Source organism: Myotis myotis, unplaced genomic scaffold, assembly GCF_014108235.1.
Source record: "Myotis myotis isolate mMyoMyo1 unplaced genomic scaffold, mMyoMyo1.p scaffold_m19_p_7, whole genome shotgun sequence".
NCBI classification, from domain to species: domain Eukaryota; kingdom Metazoa; phylum Chordata; class Mammalia; order Chiroptera; family Vespertilionidae; genus Myotis; species Myotis myotis.
Window position 1 is genome coordinate 36,218,385 of NW_023416379.1, and position 24,718 is coordinate 36,243,102.

The window sequence follows — 24,718 nt, forward strand, 5'->3', positions numbered from 1 at the left end:
GTCACCTTTTTTATTGGCTCCTCAGCTAGAAGAGCAGAATCTGCAGCTTTTGTTGTTGTTTAGGGAAGCACTTCTAAGGCTTTCACACTTAAAAACCCAGGGAGATCACCCACAGTGGTACCTGAAGTGTAGGTGATGGGAGAGAACCAAGTAACAAGAAAGGGTTGACAGAATCCTGTCCTCTTGCTGGCTGGCTCACTCGATGCCTCTGTGCCCTCCCATTTGGCTGCACCACAGATGCCAGCGGGAGGTTACACAACACTCAGCCAGCCCTTCAGAAAATGCTTGTGTTTCCTGACCAGCTGAAGAGCACATTGGATGGCATCTCCCATGTCATAGCTGTAGGAAAATTGTAAGAAAGAAAGGCAAGCCATGGTGAGCATTTACACATCACAGCCAGCTGAAATGTGTGTGCTTTGGGTAGGTCCCTAATCAGTTTGGGTGATGAGGTCTCTTTTCTGCAGAGCCGAGGGCGCAGGGACACACACAGCCTAGGCAGGGGTCCTCAAACTTTTTAAACAGGGGACCAGTTCACTGTCCCTCAGACCGTTGGAGGGCCAGACTGTAGTTTAAAAAAAAAACTACGAACAAATTCCTATGCACACTGCACATATCTTATTTTGAAATAAAAAAACAAAACGGGAACAAATACAATATTTGTATTTGCATGTGGCCCGCGGGCCGTAGTTTGAGGACCCTTGGCCTAGTGAGCAGCCTGGAAAGGGGACAGTAGGAAAGTGGAAACTGAGGCAGGAGGGAGGGCCGGCCAGGAAGGAGAGGCGGACGTTTTCAGCTGTGCCAGAACACAGGTCAGAGGTTGTTTGCAGCAGACGGGCACGTTTGTTACCAGGTGCGGGTACAGAGAAGTGCTAGCGTTCATTTGGCACTCAGTGGAGAAGCCAGCTGAGGTGTCTTCCCATAGGCAGTGAAGATACATGTGGTAGGAAGGCGCTGGCCCATCTCTGCTCCGAGGGGAAGCATTTTAAAGTGCATGTGTCTTGTTGCCATGGGGTTGGATACAAGGCTCCAGAGAAGGCAAATTCATATTTTTCAAAATTTGTCTTAGAACAATAGTTGTCTTAGAACAATCGTGGCTTTAGGCACAGTGAGCCCTCAGTAAATGTTTGCAGTTGAAATGCTACACAGATTCAAAATATGAATTTCAAAACCCACCCCTGCCGGCACCGCCCCTTTCTCTGCGTGGTATTTGAAGTACACCCTGTGCAAGGCCTGCATGGAGCAAACCTCTGAGATTTGTTGTTTTTCCTTCTCATTCCCTCACACTACACCTGCTCTGGAGCCTCCTACAGACCTCCTGTCACCCCCGGCTGCCTCCTTTCCCCTGGAGCCGAGGTGCCCGGGCCTCATCTCAGCCATAAGGCAGTGGTTCGCAACCTTGGCTGCACATTAGACTCACCTGGGAATCTTTTTAAGATCTGGAGGATGAGGCCCAGAACTCAGGATTTTAAAAAGATTCCCAGGTGATTCTAATGTGCAGCCAAGGTTGAGAACCACTGCCATAAGGGGAGGCTAATTGTCTTCCTCCTTCTGTTATGTTGATGAAGAGTTCTATTTCTCCAGATAAAACCAGTATTACCTGGCCCGAGGGCTAAAGGCCAGTTTAGCAAACCTTGCTGGTTCAGCCTGCACGTCACAACCCAGGTGGTCAGCTGGCTTCGTGACAGGCACAGTGCCCGAGGAAAGCAAATCCTCTAAACAACCTAAGTGGGAAATGTCACTGTGACCCTTTTGTCAGTGCTTTTAAACACAGGCTTTTTATTTCTTTATTATTTATTTATCTATTTATTTATTTAATTTATTTGTTATTGTTAGGCAACAGTCACACAGCAAAGTTTTAAAAGTTTAAAAGGTAAACGCTCTCCCTCTCACATCTCTTCTCAGCTGAGTTCCATCCTCAAAGACCACAGTGTAGCAATGTCCTGTGTTCCTGCCACACGTTTTAAACATGGAGCGGCCGCATCAGGGTTCAGTTCTCTTTCCTCGATCCTTGGCCTTTGATGTTCATGTGTGTCTTCCCCATGTGCTACCTGCCACATGACGGTCCAGTCACATTCTTTGAATCGCCTTCCAGATAAAAATATCTTAATAAGCGTGAGTGCCTTTGCCTGGAGGATCAGTAAACAACTGTGTGACTGGGGCTCTGCCAGCACAGTTGGTGTCACACTACTGTTAATCTAAACCATCCCCTCGGCGAGGTCCCTTAAGGTCATAAAGTGGGCACTCCAAAACAGGATCTGTCTTCTTAGGCTGCGGCATGTTTTCTCTTGTTTCAGAAACGACCATGAGCCGAAGCGTTCCTGTGGAGGTTGACGAATCGGAACCATACCCGAGTCAGTTATTGAACCCCATCCCAGAATATTCCCTGCAAGAGGGATCAGAACCCCCTGCTCCAAACATAAGGAACATGGCACCCAACGGCTCATCTGCACCCCAAACCCCTCACCATTCCTCGGAAGACTTTTCTCAGACTCCCCCTCGCCTGCAACTGGTAAATCACCAGCGACCTGTGTCCCGGCAGATCACCTGCCTGCGCGCCAAAGTCCTGGAGGAGAGCGAAGACAGCTTCTGGAGGAGACATCCGGACCCGGACAAAGATCTGCCCTCGGACTCCTTCGGGGCCAGTGAGCCTAAACCCGAGCCTGTGGTTGGTGCCTTCTCCCCAGAGCATCAGTTTTCATTTAGGGAAAAGCGTAATCAATGGCTGGGATCTCCGCTCTCAGCAGCTTCTCCTGACACTGGCCATGGCTCAGGCAAATCAGACCAAAATTTACCTAATGCCTTAGCAGACTCCTCAAGCAATAGCCAAGAGATGGTGCAACGGCCCCAGCCCCACAGGCACCGAGCAGCCCCAGACCTGCCTACCATAGACACGGGGTACAATTCCCAGCCCCAGGATGTCCTGGGCATCAGGCAGCTGGAAAGGCCCCTGCCCCTCACTTCCATGTGCTACCCTCAGGACCTCCCCAGACCTCTCAGGTCCAGGGAGTATCATCCGTTTGAACCTCAGAGGCACCCAGCGTGTGCACAGATGCCGCCTCCCCACCTTTCCCCACGGGCTCAGTGGAACCATCAGTACCATCGTCCTGGAGGTCCCATTCACCAGGTGCCATGTAAGTGAGATTTCCCTCCTCTGGACTTTGTGGGCTGGGCAACAAAGTAAACGAGGGCCCCAGGTCAGTGCCTCGTGTCGCAGATCAGCACAGACCGGTCAGGCAGCGTGCAGGGAGGGCATTTTGCTTCTCATAGGGCTTTCTGTGTGTGGTTGGATTTGCAAGAGGCTTTGGAAGAATGCTTTATCTTAGCCCAAAACCTGTCCCACATGGAACCGGCTTCTCTCGGTACCTTTAAGGACAGAAAAGATTCCTCTGTCTAGTTAATTTAACTGAAACCGGCCTAGAGGCAGGAGTATGAACTAATGGATTTCTATAAAATGTACTTGTTGCCCTGATTCTTGGGCATCTGGATTCTTCCTTCTCTGCATGCTTCCTCCCCATCTTAGATTTGGCAGAGAAAGGGGCCTTTAGTAAAAAAAAAATCAAGGTGCCAGAATGTCATTGAGACTCTGGATTCATGCCATTACATGAAGATCAAATTGCTCCTGTGATTCTGCTGCTTGAATCCCTTTGGAGACCTGAGCCATCTGCCTCTACCCTGCCTTCCAGCCACACCCCGGACGCAGTCCCCTGACTTGTCTAGCTGTTTCACATCCCAAGTATTTGCCTGTGCTCTTTGCTCTATCCAGGATGTTCTTTCCCTTCTTGTGCATGTGACCCAGCTCTATACCTCTTCTTTTTCTTTAACAGCTTTATTCAGATCAAATTTACATAACATAAAGTTCACCTTTTTAAGTGTACAATTCAATGGATTGTAGTCTGTTTGCAGAGTTATACGACCATCACCATATATTTCTTTTAAGACTTCGCTCAAGTGTTGCCTCTGGAAACCTCCCTAGACCAGTCCCTCCTTCAGGATCTCTGTTGCCTTCGTTTCTGCTTGTTAGGGCCCTAATAACCAGTCTCTCTACCTCTCTTTCCAAAATGCAAGCTTTTGCACATCAATAAAGATGTATTTTCAATCTATAATTCCCCAGGATTTAACACAGTGACTAGCATATCCTAGATTCTCAATAAGTTATTTCTGGATAAGTGAATGAGTGAATAATATGTATCAGTGCATTAAGCATCTCTGAAAGTGATAAAGTCTCAGACTGAGATGGAAGGTTCATCAAAATCCTTGGTATTCAATCTCCACCGAGGCCACTGGAAAATAAAGACAGGGCTTTACAGATCAAACACAGGCCTCTGAGATACGATACTTTTCTTAGCAAATAAACTGTACAAAAAGCAATTCAAGTAATAAAAGAAGAGTCTGTCCAAAGGCCTGACACCTAGCTTTAAAATAAATTATAGAAATAATTACAAATGCTGTAACCAATCAGAGTTTATATATTATACATGTGCACTTAGTATAAAGGTTCCTAAAGTGAATGGAACAGTACAGCAATTAATGATTTTTTTAAAGGAAGGAAGTAGAGGAATTTAAATTAGGAGAAACAGATGAGAAGGAACATGAGTTTCAGAATAAGGCCAGGAGATGCGAAAACAGCAGGGCTTGCGGAGGAAGAGCCTCTGAAGCCTAAAACTGAGACCCAGAGGGTTGGATGTTGAGAAGTCACCTGACTGGGAGCCTTGGACACCACTGCCTGCTTTGAGCGCCCAGTAATAGGATGTGTGTGGTGGCTGGGGTTCCTTAAGTAAGAGAAATGAACTTTGACAGGGTCAGGGTTGCATTTATTTCTCAGTGATTTCCAGGTTAAAAGGGAATACTTATGAGAATAATACCACAAACTGATCATAACAGTAATATTTATTCACTCTCAAAATGGAAATATGCCCAAAAGTTCAGCCATATTTCCATCACCCAAATATAATTCCTCACTGGGTTCTTTGACATATTTACTTCTGTTTCTTTTTTCTTTGTTTACACATTCAATGTAAACTCAAACTAGTTTCCAGTGACATTTAGTGCACTACTTTTAACATTTTAAAACACTGCATAGTATTTCATCTGATGAATCTACCAAATTGTTTTCTTCTCCATTGTGGGACATTTTAAATAGTTTCCAGTTTTTTATCCAATAAGCAATGACATGACAAACATGATGTACGTTAAGTTGTTATCTGCATTTCTGATGAATTCCTTAGATTAATGTGTAGATGTGTGAATACATCGTCCAGACAGGGGTCCTCAAACTACGGCCCACGGGCCACATGCAAATACAAATATTGTATTTGTTCCCATTTTGTTTTGTTTTTTACTTCAAAATAAGATATGTGCAGTGTGCATAGGAATTTATTCATAGTTTTTTTTTAAACTATAGTCCGGCCCTCCAATGGTCTGAGGGACAGTGAACTGGCCCCCTGTTTAAAAAGTTTGAGGACCCCTGGTCCAGGGCTTTGGGATAGTAAGTCCCAAGCAGTTGCTTTTATCTACTAACAGGATATGATGATAGACCAAGAAAGCATTGATTTGTTATCGTATGAGGGTTCCAGGAAGATATTCCTATTCAAAAATATTTCTCCTGTTGAAGCCTAAAGTGGCACCATAAGCAATCCAGTCTTTGGAGGCGAGCATTGCCCACTATGGGCAGGCTCTTTTCAAACACAAAACTCCTGACTGGGAATACTTTCAGCCTCCAGTACCTTGTGACCTGACTTCTTTCATCAGGTCCCTTCCCTTTGCTTTCTGCATTATTTCCTTCTATTGAAGGGGAGGGAGGAAGGGGACACCTAGGATCCTGGGAGTGAAGAGAGGTGATGAAAGGCAGAGAGGAGAGAATTAGGACAGGAAAGGGAAACAATTCACAGAAAATATACAAACGGCCAATAAGCATATGAAACCAAGCTTAACATTACTAAATTTAAGAAAAGTTTATATGTGCAAAAATTTTAAAGATACCTTTTCCCTAATGAGGTGTACATAATTCAAAAACCTTGAACACCATCCAGTGTTAGTGGGTTTTGGAGAAGGGAACACTCCCATCTGCTCTTGGTAGGAGCGTAATGGGTACAGTCTGCCTGAAGGCAGTCCCACAAAAGTTAAATGTGCTTCCTCTTTGGCCCAGCAGTCTCACTGTGGGAACCTACAGAAACACCGAGTGAGCAGGTAAAAATGGGTGCTCAAGGATGGTTAGTAAAGCCTTGTTGCATGAGAGTAAAAATAAAAACGAAAATGCCTATCAATAAGGGGACAGATAAGTAATCTGTGACTAACATACAGTGGACTAGTAGGCTCCTATTACAGAGTAAAATACACATTCTGACATTTTTTAAAAAAAAGAGCAAGTGGAAAAGCATGCAGTGTAGATTCTATACATGTTATTTTTAAAAACTGTATGTGTTTAAAAACTACATACTAAGAAATCTGGCCCCAATCGTTAACAGTGATCATGGGAGAAGGGGACAGGGAATTACGAAGAGAGGGGGAGATTTTCCTTCTAACTTCATGTACTTTTGCTACATTTGTTATAGCAAGCAAGTATTACTTTTATAATTAAAAATAAGTAAAAGAGAGAAAAAAGAAAAGTAAGGGAAAATGAGAGTAGACAGGCTCACCCTGATTCACCCTGCATTTGCCTTGGATCATGGGGAAGAGGGTCAGGGTTGGGTCCTTTTTGTCAAGGATGCCCAGGGCTTAGGGTTTTTCTGTGTGGCAATGCGAGCCCAGAATATTTTAGGAGACCCCCCCCCCCCCCCACAATAGCCAAGGCTTCCCGCCAGGTTGCTGTGAGGATTAAATGAGGTAATGTATTAAAGATACTAGGAGAGTGGCTGGCTTATAGTGAGCCCTGAATAACTAGCAGCTCTCAGTTACTGTTATTATTTAAATTAAAATCCTGCAGCACAGCTCTGCAGAGAGCTCCTCGACTTCCAGATCCCTTTTGCTGGTACAGATTTTAAGTAGTCGAAGCATGTGCACAATGCTTAGTTTCATGTCGGGGCTGTAACTGCACTTAATTGCCAACAAAACCACTTCAAAGGAGCTGTTCACCTAAGGGATGCTTGTGCAGTTGGAAACCATGGCTACGTGGTTCTACTCAGCTTTAGAAGAGCATTACTTCCTCATCCGTTAATGAAAATATAAATAAATAATGATCACCACGCAAATGGCATATCTTAGCCTTTGCAAGTTAAAGCAAAAATGGCTACTGGTCTCCCCTTTCATGTTAAAAAAAAAAAAAAGTTTTCAAAGCAAGTGGAGAAGTGGAAATAAGCCTGTCTCTCCACCCCTCCCCTCCACCCCCCCTTGGAGATGGTGGCCTGAGAATCCTTCCAGGGAAGGTCGCCAGAATAGAGATCATGACTGCAATCAAATGAAACCCATAATACAAATAAAGTAGAAAAACATAATGTATTAAATCTAAAGAGGCTTTATTTTACTATAAAATTCTTGCTTTCCCTACTAAGGAGACCGAATAAAATAAAACTGTGGACACATGCCTACTATTGCTCATGTGGACCCCAAAAATGTGATTATTTGCATGTTAGAATGCACGCACAAATACAAGTAAGGAAAAGACAAACCAGATGGAGAAATGATCAAGAAAGGAGTTGCCCTCCAGGAACCACAGCTGCTTATAGCTGGGAGCGTCCCTGTAACAGTTTATGTTGGCTCTTTTGTTTCCTGGCTAAACTGCATTATATCATGATGTTTTTTGACAACTTGAAAATCAGATTTTATTTTTTCTCTCATAAACTCTTCTAATCCATTCTTAATAAGGAAGAAAAATGTTGAATGTTTTGTCTGATAAGTGGAAAACCTCATTAGGATTTGGCTTAAAAATTCCAAGTGGTAAAAACCCAGGAACGTGAAGACCGTGTGTACTCTGACCAAGAGGGTCATAGGATTGACAGATAACCTACCATTCTGGGCGCCCACTTATGATTGTAAGATTTGTGATGTGTGTTGTGATTAAGACTGCCTCAGAATCGAGGCGTTGCCATGCTAACAAATCATTTGTCTATCACACCACCCACCACCTTCTATTCTTCATCTCGCACAGAATAAACTCTCTTGATGAAATTTTAGACTGGGGACAAGTTAGTGGGGGAGATATTTTGGGGCAGTAATTCTTAAGTCTACCATGTAGGTGGCTGCCGACTTGCACGCCTCTCCTCACACACTAACAAGTGTGGGTTTGTGTTTCAAAACAGACACCCACAGACACACAGATTTTCTTTCTCTACTTATTTTGAGCTACTTAAGGGAACTGTATCCTATTTATCTGTGTTCACTGAGGGTCTAGCCATAGAAAATCAATAAATATCTGTTGAATGAATACAAAGAAACCTGCTCCCTACTTCCTAGGGAAAGGAGCAAGACCTAAGCATGAGAGAGCCCCTGTGATATCAAGCCTTGAAAAGGCTGCCTCTAATTGTCTCATAGGGGAGGGGCGAAGGGAGGGAGGTCCTTGGGATTTGGAATCAGAACTTGTCCATTCACTTATTAATTTATTCAGCGAATATTTGCCAAGTACTCCGCTAGGCACTGAGTGTACGTTGGTAACTACAACACATGGGCCTGTCTTCCGCAGTCTACTGGGGAGATAGATAAATAGAAGTCAGCAAATAAAATAAGTGTAAGTGCTATGAGGGAAATAACCAGGTGTTAGAAGAGACATTAATAGACAGGATGGCAAGAATTTATTCTGAGAAGGACACATTTGAGTTGAAACCTAAAGGATGAAAAGGTCAAGGAAGTAGGAGCTTGCTAAGGTACCGAAAGCAGGGCTGCAGCGACGTGAGCAGGGAGAGACTTGATATGCTAGACAATGATGGATGCAAGGGCCATGTAAGGAATTTGGATTTGATTCTAAGTTAAACTTCATTAGGAAAACAGAAAATTAAACTCTGTAATCCTGAACAAAGAACTTAGAACAGTGCTTGGCATGTATCAAGTACTCAATAAATGTTAGGCGTTATTATATATATAGTACTCACCTAAACTAGTAAGCCTCTGTCAAAACAATATTATCAAAATTTGAGCAATGAAAGATATTCATCTATCTACTAAGCATAGTTTTTATTTAGCAACTTTCCTACACAACCAGCCAAATTCCAGACAAAACCAAATTCCACTTACAAGAGGGAAAGCTTGTATTTGCTATTCCCTCTCATATTCAATATTTCTTTGTTTTAAATAATCAAAGGGCAGCATGAAGGACTGTTCTGTCAGTACCCTCATTTAAAAACTAGATGAGGTGGATCATTTTGTCTGCTCACATAAACCAGTTTAAGTTTTTACTGTAGGTGGCCATTTCAGAAATGAAAGTTACAGCTAATCAAACACTTAGCCCACATGCCTTGGTGATTTTAATGATAAGATTTGTTGCTATGAGACAAAAACGTGTTGTGCAGGAAATAATCTGTCAGAGATCATATGACCTGGATTCGGAGGCTTTTGTTTAACAGCACTAACATCCGCCTTCTGGAAAAGAAACAAGCCTTATGATTAGAGCTGGGTAATCCTTTTAAAGCAAATAAAACATTATTAGCCACTTATTAATGGATATTAGAAGCAAACATTATTTCAAATATTAAAAATGTTCAAGCCCACTAATAAAGTTTCTCTTCTTTTTCTTTTTAATATTTTTATTGACTTCAGAGAGAAAGGGAGAGGGAGAGAGAGATAGAAACATCGATGATGAGAGAGAATCATTGATCGGCTGCCTCCTGCGCACCCCACACTGGGGATCGAGCCCACAACCTGGCATGTGTCCTGACTAAGGAATCAAACCATGATCTCCTGGTTCATTGGTCAGCACTTAACCACTGATCCACACCAGCTGGGCAATTTTTCTTTTTTTACCTGTCTTTCTTCTTCCTACTTTTAGAGAGAGACACTAAAACAAACAAACAAAAATAAAAGACAGCTAATGAGAGTGATCTAGATCAGTGGTCACCAACCTTTTGGACCTCATGGACCACCAGTGGTCCGCAGACCACCGGTTGGCGACCGCTGATCTAGATTACCCAAGACCTAGAAGGCAGAGGGTGAATGGCTTCTCTCAGTGTGTGTGTGTGTGGAGTTGGCTTTGTAACTGCTTAGTCTTCATTCATTCATTTATTGAGCATCTCCTAGTGCCAGCACTGTGCTTGGAGACGTGATGGCAAACAGACATAGTCCATGCTTTCACAGGATGCTAGGAGGGAAGGCAGACAAGAAGTTGACAACAATCATGCTTACTTACACAAACACATGCTAAGTGCTATGGAGAAAGTAAAATGGGTGGGGGTAGAGTAGGGTAACTGAGTGATATCCAAACCTCTGAGCCCTGAATAGCAAGAAGTGGATCTGTAAAGATACAAGGCAAAAACATTCTGGGCAGAGAGGATGCCAACTCAAGGGCCAAAGGTGGGGACAAGCTTGGGGTGTTTAAGTTGAAGCATGATGGCCACGATGGTAGTTGGGGCTTGGCGAGCGTGTGAGAGCGTTATAAGAGATAAGACCAAGAAGGACCGGGATCGGATCGTGCAGGGTGGATTTTAAGTGCAATGGGATCTCTGGACAGCCTGGTTGTACCTACAACTGGTTTTGTAAATGGTCCATTCATGCCAGATTCATCTACAAGCAGGGCAGGCTTTTACCTGGTGGCCTGATGGCAGGGATGCTTTCTCTAGCTGGGGAAAAGAGCAGCAGTCGTGACCTCCCTGTTGGCCTAAAACTCCAACTGGTCATCTGGACCCCTGGAATATATCTGACCTGCCCCAGAGAAGCTGTAAAAGCAAAACCTTCATAGTGTATCTTGTCCTAGAACACAGGGGTCTCTGTAGTCCCATCTCCCCATTCTTTTTTTTTTTTAAATATATTTTATTGATTTTTTACAGAGAGGAAGGGAGAGAGATAGAGAGTTAGAAACATCGATGAGAGAGAAACATCGATCAGCTGCCTCCTGCACATCTCCTACTGGGGATATGCCCGCAACCCAGGTACATGCCCTTGACCGGAATCGAACCTGGGACCTTTCAGTCCGCAGGCCGACACTCTATCCACTGAGCCAAACCGGTTTCGGCACCATCTCCCCATTCTTAGAGATGCTCTCAAATCATGGTCTCCTTTATTAGCTGGAGGCTGGGATACACCCTTTAATCCTATTCCTCTTTCTTAAGCCCCTAATGTCATGACCAGTCCTAAACAATTGTAGGGCAAAGGCTACAGTCAGGTCCAGGAGACAACCTGGGTTGGAGAATAGTCACTTTTGCCAGAGGACACATGACAGGAAGGATCTGCTAGTGTCACAGGCCAAAGCAGACAATAGATTGAATCCAGGGAATCTGACCACGAGTGACTGGCTTGGGCACATTTCCAGGGCCACACAGGCAAGTTTGCTGCATCCAGACAGCAGAGACCTGAAGGGAGCCACACTAGTGAACACACAGGTTGTTTGTCTTCTTTTCCATATTTGAGGACATTATTCCCCTGGATGTTCCCCTGGAAACTTGAATGGCTTCTGACTACCTACTGAACTAGGAATTCAATCATTAGCCACATTCTCACCCTCTACATTCTGGTTCCAACCTACCTTGTCTGTTACTGTATTGCTTGCTTGCAAATTTGATTTCACTTTACATCCCTGCGTGTATCCTACCTTCAGTGGGAAAACTCGATTATTACTTTTATTATCAGAAAATGAATAAAGATATAATTCATATATTCTGAGAAACAGGCTCCTTCTTACCCTAACTTGCTATGCCTCCTAGATATCCAACTTCTTACGAGGGCAGAGGTCGCAATGCTTGGCTCACAGGAGGCGTTCATGGTTAATTTTGCAGGGTTACCCACATAGCTCTCTCCAGTTCCCTCAGAGGCACATCCTCACCTCTCAGATTTCCCACACTTGAGCCCCTTTGGGCCTGGGCAGCTCCCTCAGACCTTTCCTCTCTCACCTGTACTGGCTTCCCTGCATCCCTCTTCTGGCCTTCCATGCTCTTCTCCCACCTGGACAGGCTGCCCTTCTTCCCTTGAGACTTGCTGCTCCTAAGCTGGGCTGGGACCAACTTTCTCCGAGGTTACACATTCACATAAGTAACCGCCAGCCCTGTCTGTGCTGAGCCCTGCCCTCTTCTAACCGCCCTGGCCTCAAGTGCACGTAAGCTTTAGCACGAAACGACCAAGAAAGTTGGGTGGTATTGCCAACTGGTTGGCTGCTTCCCAGAGATATGAGCCAAGTTTTCATTCATTTATTTCTTGGTAAGAGAAAGTGGTGTGTGTGTGTGTGTGTGTGTGTGTCCACTTAGGGAAAGAAAAGGAAAGAGTAGTGATTCTTTATCTATTATGGGGACACTTTCTCCTGGCTCTGGGTTCTGGTGATGTGGGGGAGGTTTTTCATCGTTGGATTATCCTAAGTAACTTATTAAAATGGGGGTCTGGATGGTGCTTTGCATTTTCCAACTAGAGTACCAGACTCATGATTTCACAGATGTTTTTATTTTGGAAAACAAAACCACAATGACTAAATTTAATGAAAACTATTGAGTAAATGATTGTACAGAAATATGACAAACGTTACAGAGGTGGTAACTGATATCTGGAACCCTCAGTTGGTATCAAGACAAAAATTTGCACTGAGCTTACCTCTCCTTTCACACGAAGGGACTAGAGTCAGTCTTCCCTGTTCTCTTGGCTGTCTTCTCCCACAGATGGCCAGGACTACCCTCGAGCAGCCTACCAGCAAGTGATCCAACCGGCCCTACCTGGAGCCAGTGTGCGAGGCCCGCACCCTGTGCAGAAGATCTTTCTGAATTATCCCAGCCCCTGGGACCAAGAAGAGAGGCCCGCACAAAGAGACCATTCCTCCCCAGGGCTCCTGAGATATCAGTGAGTATTACAGAACCAACTTGCAGATAGTTTTAAAATGAAAAAAATGCTGTCAATGCAATCGAGAGTATAAAACTCTGTTGGTTTACTACCCAGGTTAGTGGCCAAGCCACACAGTGGAACGCCCCACACAGACTTTTCGGGTTAGAAGGAAGCGGAGGCTGGTTGACAAGAATCTCTTTACCAGACATATAAAGCCACTGATGACTGTTCAAAATTTCTTGAAAGAAAGGCTCCTAAGATGCTAAGTCACACTTACTTCTTTTACCTTCAGTTCAAATAATAGTATTAAGTAAAATGTAGCTTTTAAAGCTACAAGCCCTCTGGCAGAAGACGTATCTAAAATTCTAAGGAAAATAAAATTTAAGCATCTTTATGAAACATATTTGGTGTTGATTAGGGGAAGAATAATAATTTCTAAAATAAACAATTATTTTGAAATAATTTTAGATTTATAGAAGAATTGCAAATATAGCACAGAGTAATTGCTTTTCTAACATCAATTTAAGCCTGCTATGGTCTCCTTGGATTTATTTTATCATTTTAGGGCAGCGGTTTTCAACCAGTGTGCCACAAGAGTTTTTAAAACATGCACAACCTGACTATTTACAGGGGCACAGACTTCTTTTCCTTTAGATTGTCAAATAAACCAATGACAACAGGCAACACAATAATAGCTGTCCAGTGTGAATGGATCAAAATTATACAATTTTTTTGTCAGATTGCTGCAGAATTTTAGTAATTAGTTTATGTGAGCCATGGGATGAAAAAGGTTTTTTTAAAAATATATTTTATTTTTTTACAGAGAGGAAGGAGAGGGATAGAGAGTTAGAAACATCAATGGGAGAGAAACATTGATCAGCTGTCTCCTGCACACCCCCCGATTGGGGATGTGCCTGCAACCAAGGTACATGCCCTTGACTGGAATCGAACCTGGGACCTTCCAGTCTGCAGGCTTGACGCTCTATCCACTGAGCCAAACCAGTTAGGGCGAGATGAAAAAGATTTAACATTGCTGTTCTGGGGTCATGGAGCATAAGCCTAGGTAATGAAGCTAATTCTCCTCTTCCTGATAATTTGAAAAAGAACATTAATACAGAATGTTTATTCTGTCATTATTCTTCAAGATTTTGTTTTTACATTGAAGTTTTTTTAATATTATCAAGGCCTTAAGATTTCTTTATCAAATGAGCATTTGTCTTTTATAACAACCAAACAACTTTGGGCATAAAGTTATTTAATGCAAAAGGGATATGGAATTAGATTCCCATTAGATGAAGGCATATTTTATAAGAATTTTTCTCTGGATGAATAAAAACAACTTCCTCAAATAGTCATATTTTAGGAATATAGTATAGTTTGGATTCTGTGTCATTTTCTTTAAAATTCTATTGTATAAACTCTCTTGCATATTTTATTCTTTTAGGTAAAAATATGAAAACATAAGCAATAAGCCATATAAAAAATGGCATATACACATAGACTTTGTAATCAAAACAAAAACATTTTAAAAATTTTAAAATAATCTCAAACACAAAACAAATAGAAACATATATGTTCCCACTACCTCAATTTTTAAATGTTAACATTTGAATCAGAGCTTTTTTAAAGGGAAAAAACTTAGTCCCCTTATCAGTTAGGATTCAGTTACAGAAAACAACTCTAGCAATTTTAAGCAGAAGGGCTTTACCTTGGGGACTGGGTGCTTACAACATTATTGGGTTGAAGGAGCAAACTTTAGGCTGGGCTTCCAGGAATGATCCCAGAGCAACACCGCAGACCAGGACACCAAAGGGGCTGCTTCCAGTGTGAGGGTCAGAGAGGCAGAGAACCAGAACGTCCCTGTGAAGCTCTCCACTCATGACCACACTGCACAGAACAATCCAGAACCAGGTAGCGGCCAGCACTGCAGCTACTGATGCGTTCAGTGCCCGCTAGATCTGCACTGGCCACACCGGACGCCCATGCCCTGGCCTTGACACTGCAGAGCACAAGCCACAGGAGTATAGCAGAAGCACAGCCTGCATTTCTTCTGCTTCCAAATCTCACATGAGTGTGTCTGATGGTTCTTCTCAACAGAATGTTTGTGGGAATATTGGCAACCAACACCAAGTGGTAGAAACTTTCTGGAAGGATCTTTAGGATCAGATTTTCATCCCTATGTTAACAACATTCATACTTTTAAAGCTACATGGCCTTTTCTACTTTTTGATACGTAATCAGATGTTATCTATCATGAGCTAAAAGTCCTTTTTATCAGAATGCCTGTAACACCAACCTTGCACCACCATTATATTATGTTTTACTGGTGACCTCCTCAGCCCTGTGCATGAGACTCATCTTCCCAATTAGACAGTCCTTGAATCGAGAAATCAAATTCTGCTTCCCTTATGCGACTCCTGGCACAGGCCCTTACAAATGGTAACCTGCCCTATAGCTTATTGACCGAAACTCCATGAGCAACCCTTGTCCCTCTGGCTCAGAAAAGAACTGGAAGCAGAGGAGAAAGATAACTCACTGGTATCTTCCCATAGTTCTTAAAGCCTTCCTGTTCCTCCAGGTGCACCTTAGTTGAAAATGAAAATTTTATTGTTGTACATGTATTCCTTTCCAGGGACCAGCCGTATAACCAGCCACTGAAACGAGCTGGAGCTCCTGAGGAGTCCTTGGAGTGTCCTGCCGAACTGAGACCACAGGGTCCCCAGGCTCCGTCTCCAGCTGCTGTCCCTAGACCCCCTAGTAACCCTCCAGCCAGAGGAACTCTGAAAATAAGCAATTTACCAGAAGAATTACGTAAGTTGTTTGCAATGGTTTCTCCTCCTCCTCCTCCTCCTCCTCCTCCTCCTCCTCCTCCTCCTCCTCCTCCGGTCTTATACTTTGAGAGTATTTCATGATTATTCATCCATTATCTTGAATATTTCTCAAGTAAATAAAATTTACTTTTTTGCTTTTTGCTAAGAAAGTGACCAACATTTTGTATGTATGTGTTTGGTGATTTCCACACTACCAGAGATACTCACTAAGTGCTTATCACTAGACTTTCTTAACCATACACTCCAACAACAAATAACCCCGATGCTTTTTCCTTCTTCTAAATGATGCTCTTGAGTGGACTTGTCCCTGGGTAAGTTGATTGGATGCCCACGTAGTATTGGTCAGGAACCTAACTTCTCACCATAAATTCGCAGCAGCCATCAAGAACGAGGTCGTTTCCTGTAGGAATGAGCAGTCTTGTTGGGAAAAAAAGGAGTCTCACATTCTCCATGCTGCCTTACAACCAAATGCAAACTAAACCTTTTTTTTTAAAGAAATATTTGACTACGTGTCAGGTGATAATTCTTTTTCCACATTTTGCAGTCAGAAACAAAAATGTTGAAATATCACCAAAATGTCCTCATATTAAGGTCAGTCAGGACAGTAAGTTCTACGAATCTTAGGAAAACAGCCACTATTTGTGAAATTGTTATATCCTGCAGTGCTTGCTAAGGAAGCTCAGGTAATTCTAGGAAGTCCTGTCTAAATCTAGGCACTTCTTTGAACCAAGCTTGAAAATTAAGCCTTTTGCATTGGTACTAATTCCTATTGGGGATCTATGCACTTTAGTCCTTTAGAAGTTGAATGATCTCTAATACAATGATCCAGTGTTGTTTTTCATTCAAAAAAACATTTTTAATCTCCTTAAAGTCTTACACATTATAATTTTGAGCATTTCTGGAGCATGGATGCTACCCTGCATAGGATATAGACCTGGTGTCAGTCTACAGATAACATATTAACTTTACCATAATTCATAAAGGGAGTCCTAAAATTATTACATAGGAATTTGTTGAATATAAAGTGTTGAGAAGAAAAGAAATTGAGTGCCATCAATATACCTGGCTGCTTAAAAGAGCCAATATGACCATTGTACACACTTCCATTTGAGAGGTGGGTTTCAGAAAACAAGAGCCTAAGCATAGATTAATATAAAAGACTCATATTTTCTCTCCAGCTCCACTTTCTTCTCCACCCTCTGCCCCAGGGGCTTCCTGAGATATAGCGGGTTCATTCCAGACTAGAAACCAACAGAGAGATTGTTCATCTCTCATATTAACGCGCTAGCCAGATAATTTCCCCAAGGCATAAGCCTGAGAAAACACTGGTTCTCACGCTGCCTGGGTCAAGTGTGTAGGCACAGTACTGTCTGCCGCCCTAGGCTGACCTAGTGAGGCGCGAGGGAGGCCGAGAGCTGGACCGCCTAGAGGCAGTGACTTTCTTTCAAGCTACTGAGATTTTACTAACATTTCTGAGTTGTGCTTTAGTCTACTTCAACTTCCTGGCCTTCCCCCCACCACTGAGTGGATGAGGAGGAAGGAGGGAGAGGGAACATCTTCCCTCTCCCCTCACTTGCTCTTGTCAAGCAAGAGTTCAAGGCAGCAGAGAGCATCACAAGATCAAAGGAGGACACCACAGGGTGGCCCCATAGCAAGACTCAGCTTCTTGGCCTGCTGTGAGAGTATTCCTTAGGCACAGTGCCAAGTGTCTCTAAGAAACCAGGTGGTGTCCTGATTTTAAGGACATACAGGTTCTGGGTGACGGATTTTCTGTTAATGCATCATGTGGTTTTTCAGAAGACCTCCTCGGCTTGGCTCAGCCTGCCCGCGCTCTCCCTGTGCCTCTGCTTTCCATGCACCATGAGCAGTCTGCACGCCCTGGGACAGACTCCCCTGCTCCTTTGGGCCTGCGATCTATGTCTTGAGGACAGCAGTCCACACTGCTGCAGACATAGACCCTTAGACCAACCCCCACCCAGAGGTTTCCCTTTATTATTCTAGAAGAACAAAAGACATTGCATACAATTTACATGTATTGTTCAAAATATACGTATTATTTGACTAGTTTGTAATAACTGTGAAAAATCTCTCTTAGGGAAAGTCTTTATCACTTATTCTGTGGACACAGCCATGGAGGTGGTGAAATTCGTGAACTTTTTGCTGGTAAATGGCTTTCAAACTGCAGTAAGTATTGTATCCAAAGAGGAGACTGAACAATTAAAGTGAGTACAGGAAAAGAAAAACACAAAAGGAGACAAATGATAAATAGCTGCCAATGTTTGATCTGATTTACGTGACTATGAACTAAATGCTTATGAATTTAGGTAATTATTTTCTGGATTTTAAAGTCTCCAGCATGTTTTCCCTGCGAGAACCTCTGAGCAGCCCGAAGGGTGTTAATGCCGAGCCCAGACGCAGCTGACCCCTGGCCTGAAGGAAACGCCAGCCTCTTGCTGCACTTTGTCCCTTTGCCCTCTTTCACCCGCTTTGGTTGTGCTTCCTGTTGCAGGAGGCGGCAGGCTTCACCCGCTTATTTTACAGGGTCCTTTGTTGTGCCGGGGGGTTTGAGGCAGAAGCCTGCAGCCTGGGCCCCCGCCGTGCACAGCTGCCATTCCACACCCGGATGCAGCGGCGATGCTTCTACCGCAGGGCCAGGTTCTCGGCTGGTCTAGTTCTAAGGCAGGGAGACAACCCAGCCCTGTGGTCCACTGTGATCTTGGCCTGAGAAATCTCTGTAAGCACACGCTCCTCAAGTCCCCCTGTAGTGCCTTGCCATCGCTTTAAGCCATGTAAGCTTTTCTTGACAGTAAATAAAACATTACAGGAGCCTGTGTGGAAGACTGGCTTTCCTCAAACACTGAGGCCACTTCTTTTCCTCCCCGCGGCCTGCTCTGGCTATGCAGTGACGGTGAATTCTAGAGCGTGGCAAAAAACTAAGGGGAATGTCTAAGGATAGGAAGGTTGATGGATAAAGAGGGAACACTTAGTAAATAAAAATGTCCATTTGCAAGATTATCTGACATCATTTAACAAGGGTTTTTACTTGAATTTTTTCTCTATTCTATGATTTTTTTAAAAATACAAGTGTTTGAGCCGAAACCGGTTTGGCTCAGTGGATAGAGCGTTGGCCTGCAGACTGAGAGGTCCCAGGTTCAATTCCGGTCAAGGGCATGTACCTGGGTTGCGGGCATATCCCCAGTAGGAGATGTGCAGGAGGCAGCTGATCCATGATTCTCTCTCATCGATGTTTCTAACTCTCTATCTCTCTCCCTTCCTCTCTGTAAAAAATCAATAAAATATATTTAAAAAAAAAAATACAAGTGTTTGAAAGTTTAAAAAAGCATACAATTTATACACTCCAACTTCATGACTATATTAGAGACCAACATTTCAATTTCTCATTTCTGGAATAAGCAAGTGCTGTGGCAACCGTGACATAAAGTCAAATTACAGGACATAAAGCCAACATGTCAGAAAAGATCTTACTTTTGGTCATTTCCAAATAAGCATACGGATTGCCCTGGGAGAAGAGGACAGGTTTTTGTTACCTAAACAACCAGAGGCTGCTGAGGCAGAATTCAAATCTCTCCTTGATTTCATCTCTGCGAAGCCCTGTGGTAGAATCACCAGCCCAGTCCTGGCGGCTCACTACTAGACTGATACACTAAGACCTCCTCAGTGGTGAGAAAACTTCATGGGTAATTTAAGGAGAGTTTTTTAAAGGGACTGTTGTGGGAATATCCTGGGACAGCAAAAGCAGGGACTTGCTACCACCCCTAGGTCTAAAGAGGCAAGGAGCAGTGGTTATAGCAATCTCAGCAAGGGTGGCTGTAGTGGTTTGCTAGGGCTGCTTTAGGGAAAGTGCCACAGACTGGGAGGCTTAAACAACAGAAATTTACTTCCTCACAGTTCTGGAGGCTAGAAGTTCAAGCTCAAGGTGTCAGCAGGATTGATTTCATGCTGAGGCTTCTTCCTTGGCCTGTAGTGGCCATCTCCTTCTGTCTTTGTGTCCTATTCTCCTCCAGTAAGGACGCCAGTCATATTGGACCAAAGACCACCCATGTGACCTCATTTACCTTGATTACCTCTGTAAAACCCCTATCTCCAAACACAGTCACATTCCGAGGCACTGGGGGTTAAGACTTCAACATGATCTCGGGGGAAGAGGGTATAATTTGGCCCATAACAGCGGCCATGTGGAAAAGTTGGCCTGACAGAGCTGTGGACTTTGGCAGAGATCTGGAGAGACAAATGGAAGATAGCCAGTACATTGTGCCTCCTGGAATGTCCAGCTCACAGCAGGGAATAATTTAAGTGCTGGGATAATCATTATCATCATTTATTGAGTATTTACATCACACCTGGCACTATGATATGCCTTTTCCATGTTAACTCATTTTAATCCTCACAACCACCCTAGGAAGTACATTTATTAACCACCTATTACAAATGAAGGTAATAAAACTTAGAGAATTTTAGTAATGTTTCCAAACTCATGCAAGTGGGAAGTGCAGAAGCCAGTCATAGAACCAAGAGTGGAGCCAAGTTGTCCGTCTATTGTCATTCCCAACATTTTGGGGCTTCTGTCCTGTAGAACAGAAATGGATTGCTGACACAGTAAGAGAGAGTCACAAAAGCTTTCTCAAGATTACTTAATGTAAGTCATTGGACAGCAGACATTCTAAAGCAGCAAATGGTCATTTTTAATGTGCCATCAGTAAAGAAACATTCTGAGCTCGCATTATGTACCATATGTATCTGCCAGTTTGGTGAACATGAAGCATTATCTCGTTCTAGGAAGCTTGGGACCAGGTTGAAGAAATAAATGAGACATTTAGTAAATGAAAGAATGTTACGATAATGTGTGTGTCACAATGAGGTAGAGTTTGGTGAGGTGAGGAGGAGGAAGTCGGTGTGTGGGGAGGACTCAGCAGGGAGGACTCAGAGAGCAGGGGGCTAGCACTGTGCTTTTTGGTACAGTGCCAGGGCAGGGCACTTGGGGAGGAGAGAGGTGAGACTAGATTGTAGATGCCGTGGACAGCTTGCTGACCCCATCCGTCCTAAATAGTGGAATGACATTTAAGACAACTGATCTGGGAGCAAGTGGTGTGGCTGAGTCAACTAACACCTCCTCAGGACACTGGGCCTGAGTCACCCATTCCAGCACATAATCCTCCTTCCAATCAAGAGCACCTTGTACACACTCACCACCCTCTGGCTGCAGGACAGATCTGAGCCCAAGAACGGCCTGACATTCAGGCCACGGTAAAACAGAAGACAACTAACTTTTCTCTCCTTCCAATACTCCTTCAGAGACTTTATATGTCTTTTCAAGGCCCAAGAGGTCTACTTCTTGATTTTCATCATAAACTGGTTCCCACCGTCTTAGTAATTGTTTTTGTGACTATTCCTTGGATTTGATCCAAGTTTCATGCAATCATTTTTAAACATATAGATTGAAACTGGACATAATACAGTAATGATGATCTGGCTAATGCAAGTAAAGCACCACATTTATATCTCAATACTTGCACACCATGTAGCCATTAAAATGTTCCAGAATCATGTTTTCCTTTCAAAATATATATATATATATATATAATTGGTTTGTGTGTTATTGGCTTACACCCAACTTGTTGCCCATGTCTCTCTGGTTTCTAAAACATAATTCTTGTGTAGGCAAAGACACATTTTGATGCATGCCTGTATATCCTAATTATGGGTATTAAATAGTTCAATGCCTACTAATGTTGAAATAGGGAACATTATTTTTAAATTGTATTTTCTTTAGACTTACATGTTCCTCCCTGCAAAAAGCATGAGTAACTTTTTCTATTTTAAATGCATATAGTCTCATGTTTTCTCTTGCTGTGCACCTAGATAAAGCTTCTCATTAAGAGCTGCTTCCCACATCTTTCCTTGCAGATTGACATTTTTGAGGATAGAATCCGAGGCATTGATATCATTAAGTGGATGGAACGCTACCTTAGAGATGTAAGTACATTTCAAAATCCTGAGTTTATTTTCTGGTGAGAAAGACAATTAGCTTGTGAAGTTATTTTATGAAAGAAGCTCTGGCACACCCACCAAGTCCAAAGCCGAGAAAGTCCCAACAAAGCCTCCCTTGTTGGCAGCCGTGCAAAGACTTGGAGAGGAAGGATGGGGTCGCCCTCCTGGACAGGCACAGGCAGGAAATAACAGCCCAACCAGACACAGGTGGTTGATAACAATCAGAACAAACAATTTTCTGACCATAAGAGGGAAGGAGGAAATGAAGGCGGGAGTGGGGAGGGAGAGGCAGAATTCAATTTAATCCAAGACCACCCCAAGTGTTGTGGAGGGCTGGGCTGAAGAGCTTTCCCGGCACTTTGTGCTTCAACAAGATAGAAATTGATTGCTGCCAGCATGTCCCTGTGGGCGCTTTAGCTGCTGCTTTAGGGGAGAGAGCGGGTGGGGAGGTCTCAGCAGGCGGGAGCTTTTGGCTTTCCTTTTGTGTGCAGCCTGGCATCTGCTTTGTGTGGAAGGCCTGGTCCTCCTGCTCACGGGCCCTGCCACTAGCAGGGCAGTCAGGGCGCAGTCACTGGCAGCTTCGATCGGCTGCGGGAGGGAGGGCGTTTCATCGTTGGGGCTGCAGAGTCTTTCCACCAAGATGCAGATCACTTAGTGGTTGGGGCTTTCATTAGCCATGGGTTAGTGATGGCTGTGGAAAATGGTGGGCAAAACCGCATCCATTTAGGAGAGCTCCACGCAGAGCCACTTGCTCCGGGTGTGTGCAGGGAGCCCGGCGGGAGGCAGAGGGGAGCAGGGAGACAGCCGTCTGCCTGAGCGGGGCCAGTGCTTTCACGGAGAATGAGCCCAGCCCTCCATCCCCACTGTGTCAGACAATGCACACAGCCTGCTGGCCGGGTTCCAGCCTGCCTTCACCAAATGGACCGCACGTTACACTTTCATAAACATGCTTTCTCCCTCTCATTAACAGAAGACAGTGATGATAATCGTAGCAATCAGCCCCAAATACAAACAGGATGTGGAAGGCGCTGAGTCGCAGCTGGACGAGGATGAGCACGGCTTACATACTAAGTACATCCATCGCATGGTGAGTGGTGACGGCCCGCAGCACCTCGCCAGTGCTGGAGACGGGCTCTTTCTTCTGTGAGGGCCTGGCCCGCACTAGAGACCAAGCGAAGGCGTGATGCCGGTGAAGAAGCCCAGGCAGGAGAGTGGGGGGCTGCTACCTTTGGGGCCTTGGGCAGTTCAGCACTCCTCTGAGACTCAGTGCTCTTGTCAGTAACAAGGGCAGAGGAATCCGTGATCCAAGTTCCACGATTCTGGAATCGGAACTCTGCTGGTTTGATTGTTTACCAAGTGTGAAGGCCTAGGACAGTGGTCGGCAAACTCATTAGTCAACAGAACCAAATATCAACAGTACAACATTGAAATTTCTTTTGAGAGCCAAATATTTTAAACTTAAACTATATAAGTAGGTACATTGTTATTAACTTAATTAGGGTACTCCTAAGGCTTAGGAAGAGCCACACTCAAGGGGCCAAAGAGCCGCATGTGGCTCGCGAGCCGCAGTTTGCCGACCACGGGCCTAGGAGGATTGACAGGCGGGGCAGTGAGGGGCGGGGCTCCTGTGGGGTGTCATATCCTGTCCCCCTCCTTTTCACAGAGGCAGAGTAGCCTGGCGAAAAGGACTCGTGTGCTTGGTTCAAAATCAGCTTCCTCACGTGTAGGTTGTGTGACCATGGGCCAACTGCTTGAACCTCTCTGTGCCTCCATGTCTCTATTCTTCATCGCTCATGAACTATGGGGTCCGGTCAAACCAAAACCAGGGGGAGACATTTATAGGGAGTTAACTTACTCAGCATCTGATGGAACGTTCTGACGGAAAATAACACCCAGCTTTACAACTGGCTGTTTTATGGGCGAGCAGTCTTCCTGCTTTCGGCAGTTACAGAGATACTGTGCAGACAGTCACGCTTGCCCAGGATGCCAAGACTCGACATGCTTGACCAGGATGTCACATGCTCCCATGGTCCCTACTGCGTGCTCATATGTGCTGGGGGTGTGGGTGTTCTGGGCCTCTCACCCCACCTCAGACACAGCTTGTCTGCCTTTCTCCGGCTTGTTTGTTTACCAAAGATTCTGAGATTTAAAAAGGCTTGAAGATCACTAGACTAGAACCTGTAAGCTCCATCTCAGTCCTAACATTCCCCAGGGGGCAAGCACCTGGAATGGGCACTGGCGAGGCCAGGAGGATGGGCAGGAAGCAGAAGTGGTCCCGATGGAACGGGTGAGCAGCCCAAGGCAGGAGGCAGGCAGGCCGGCAGGGGCCTTGCAGCTTTACCTCTGGGGACGCTGACTTAAATCAGGTCTGTCCTGCGGATCAGGAGCACAGGAAACAGGCAGGGTAGGTGGGTGTTCCCCATCTGGGTCTTCAGGGTCTCTGTCTCCTCTTCTACCAAGTGCCAGCCACATATTTGAGCTCAGAACCAACCCAAAGTAAACGCCAAGGCAAGGTGGTGCAGTCACAGAGTAAGGCCAAGGAGTCAGGGGGCACGTCTCCCTCCTGCTCTATTCTCTCCGGGTCTGACAGCCCACGGGCAGGGCCCAGAGAAGTATCGTTTCTGCCCTGAAAGGTCATGGCTGGCCTGGGAGCTGCCACCCCTTGGCTGTCTGCTGCTACTTGTCTGCGTGGCCTCCAAGCACTCAATGTCCTGTCTGTATCTCTAGGAACCGGGCAGTCCCGAGCGGACAGCTGGTGTGTGGGAAGGGCTCCAGGTCCCGCGAGGTCCCGAGGAAACCTGTGGAGCTCTGCTGGAGTGCTCCAGTGCCGGGCAGGAACACGGCTCAGCCCGGAGCTTGTCCGACCGCCCAGCTACGAGCCAGATTATCACACTCAGTGTCTTGGGCAACGATGTCCTGGGTCCTCCCTCATCAAGGAAGGGGCTGAAGAGGCCAGAGGCAGACGTGCCTTCTGTCCGCCTGGCAGCCTTCCTGGTCCC

At 44.7% G+C, this 24,718-nt stretch overlaps 1 protein-coding gene across 3 annotated transcripts in view; it reads left to right on the forward strand.

The window, feature by feature from the left end:
• Positions 1 to 24,718, forward strand: part of TRAF3IP2 (TRAF3 interacting protein 2) — a 47,727-nt gene that overhangs the window by 10,445 nt on the left and 12,564 nt on the right. For 2 of the 3 annotated variants that reach the window (XM_036318177.1, XM_036318176.1), the window contains 6 exons: positions 2,295 to 3,131; positions 12,720 to 12,897; positions 15,512 to 15,690; positions 17,806 to 17,894; positions 21,636 to 21,704; positions 22,690 to 22,806. In XM_036318177.1, coding sequence (XP_036174070.1) covers positions 2,303 to 3,131; positions 12,720 to 12,897; positions 15,512 to 15,690; positions 17,806 to 17,894; positions 21,636 to 21,704; positions 22,690 to 22,806 — 1,461 coding nt within the window. In that variant the 5' untranslated portion in view covers positions 2,295 to 2,302. Of the gene's footprint in view, positions 1 to 2,294; positions 3,132 to 12,719; positions 12,898 to 15,511; positions 15,691 to 17,805; positions 17,895 to 21,635; positions 21,705 to 22,689; positions 22,807 to 24,718 lie in introns of those variants that run through there. The other variant, XM_036318178.1, reaches the window with a different exon arrangement.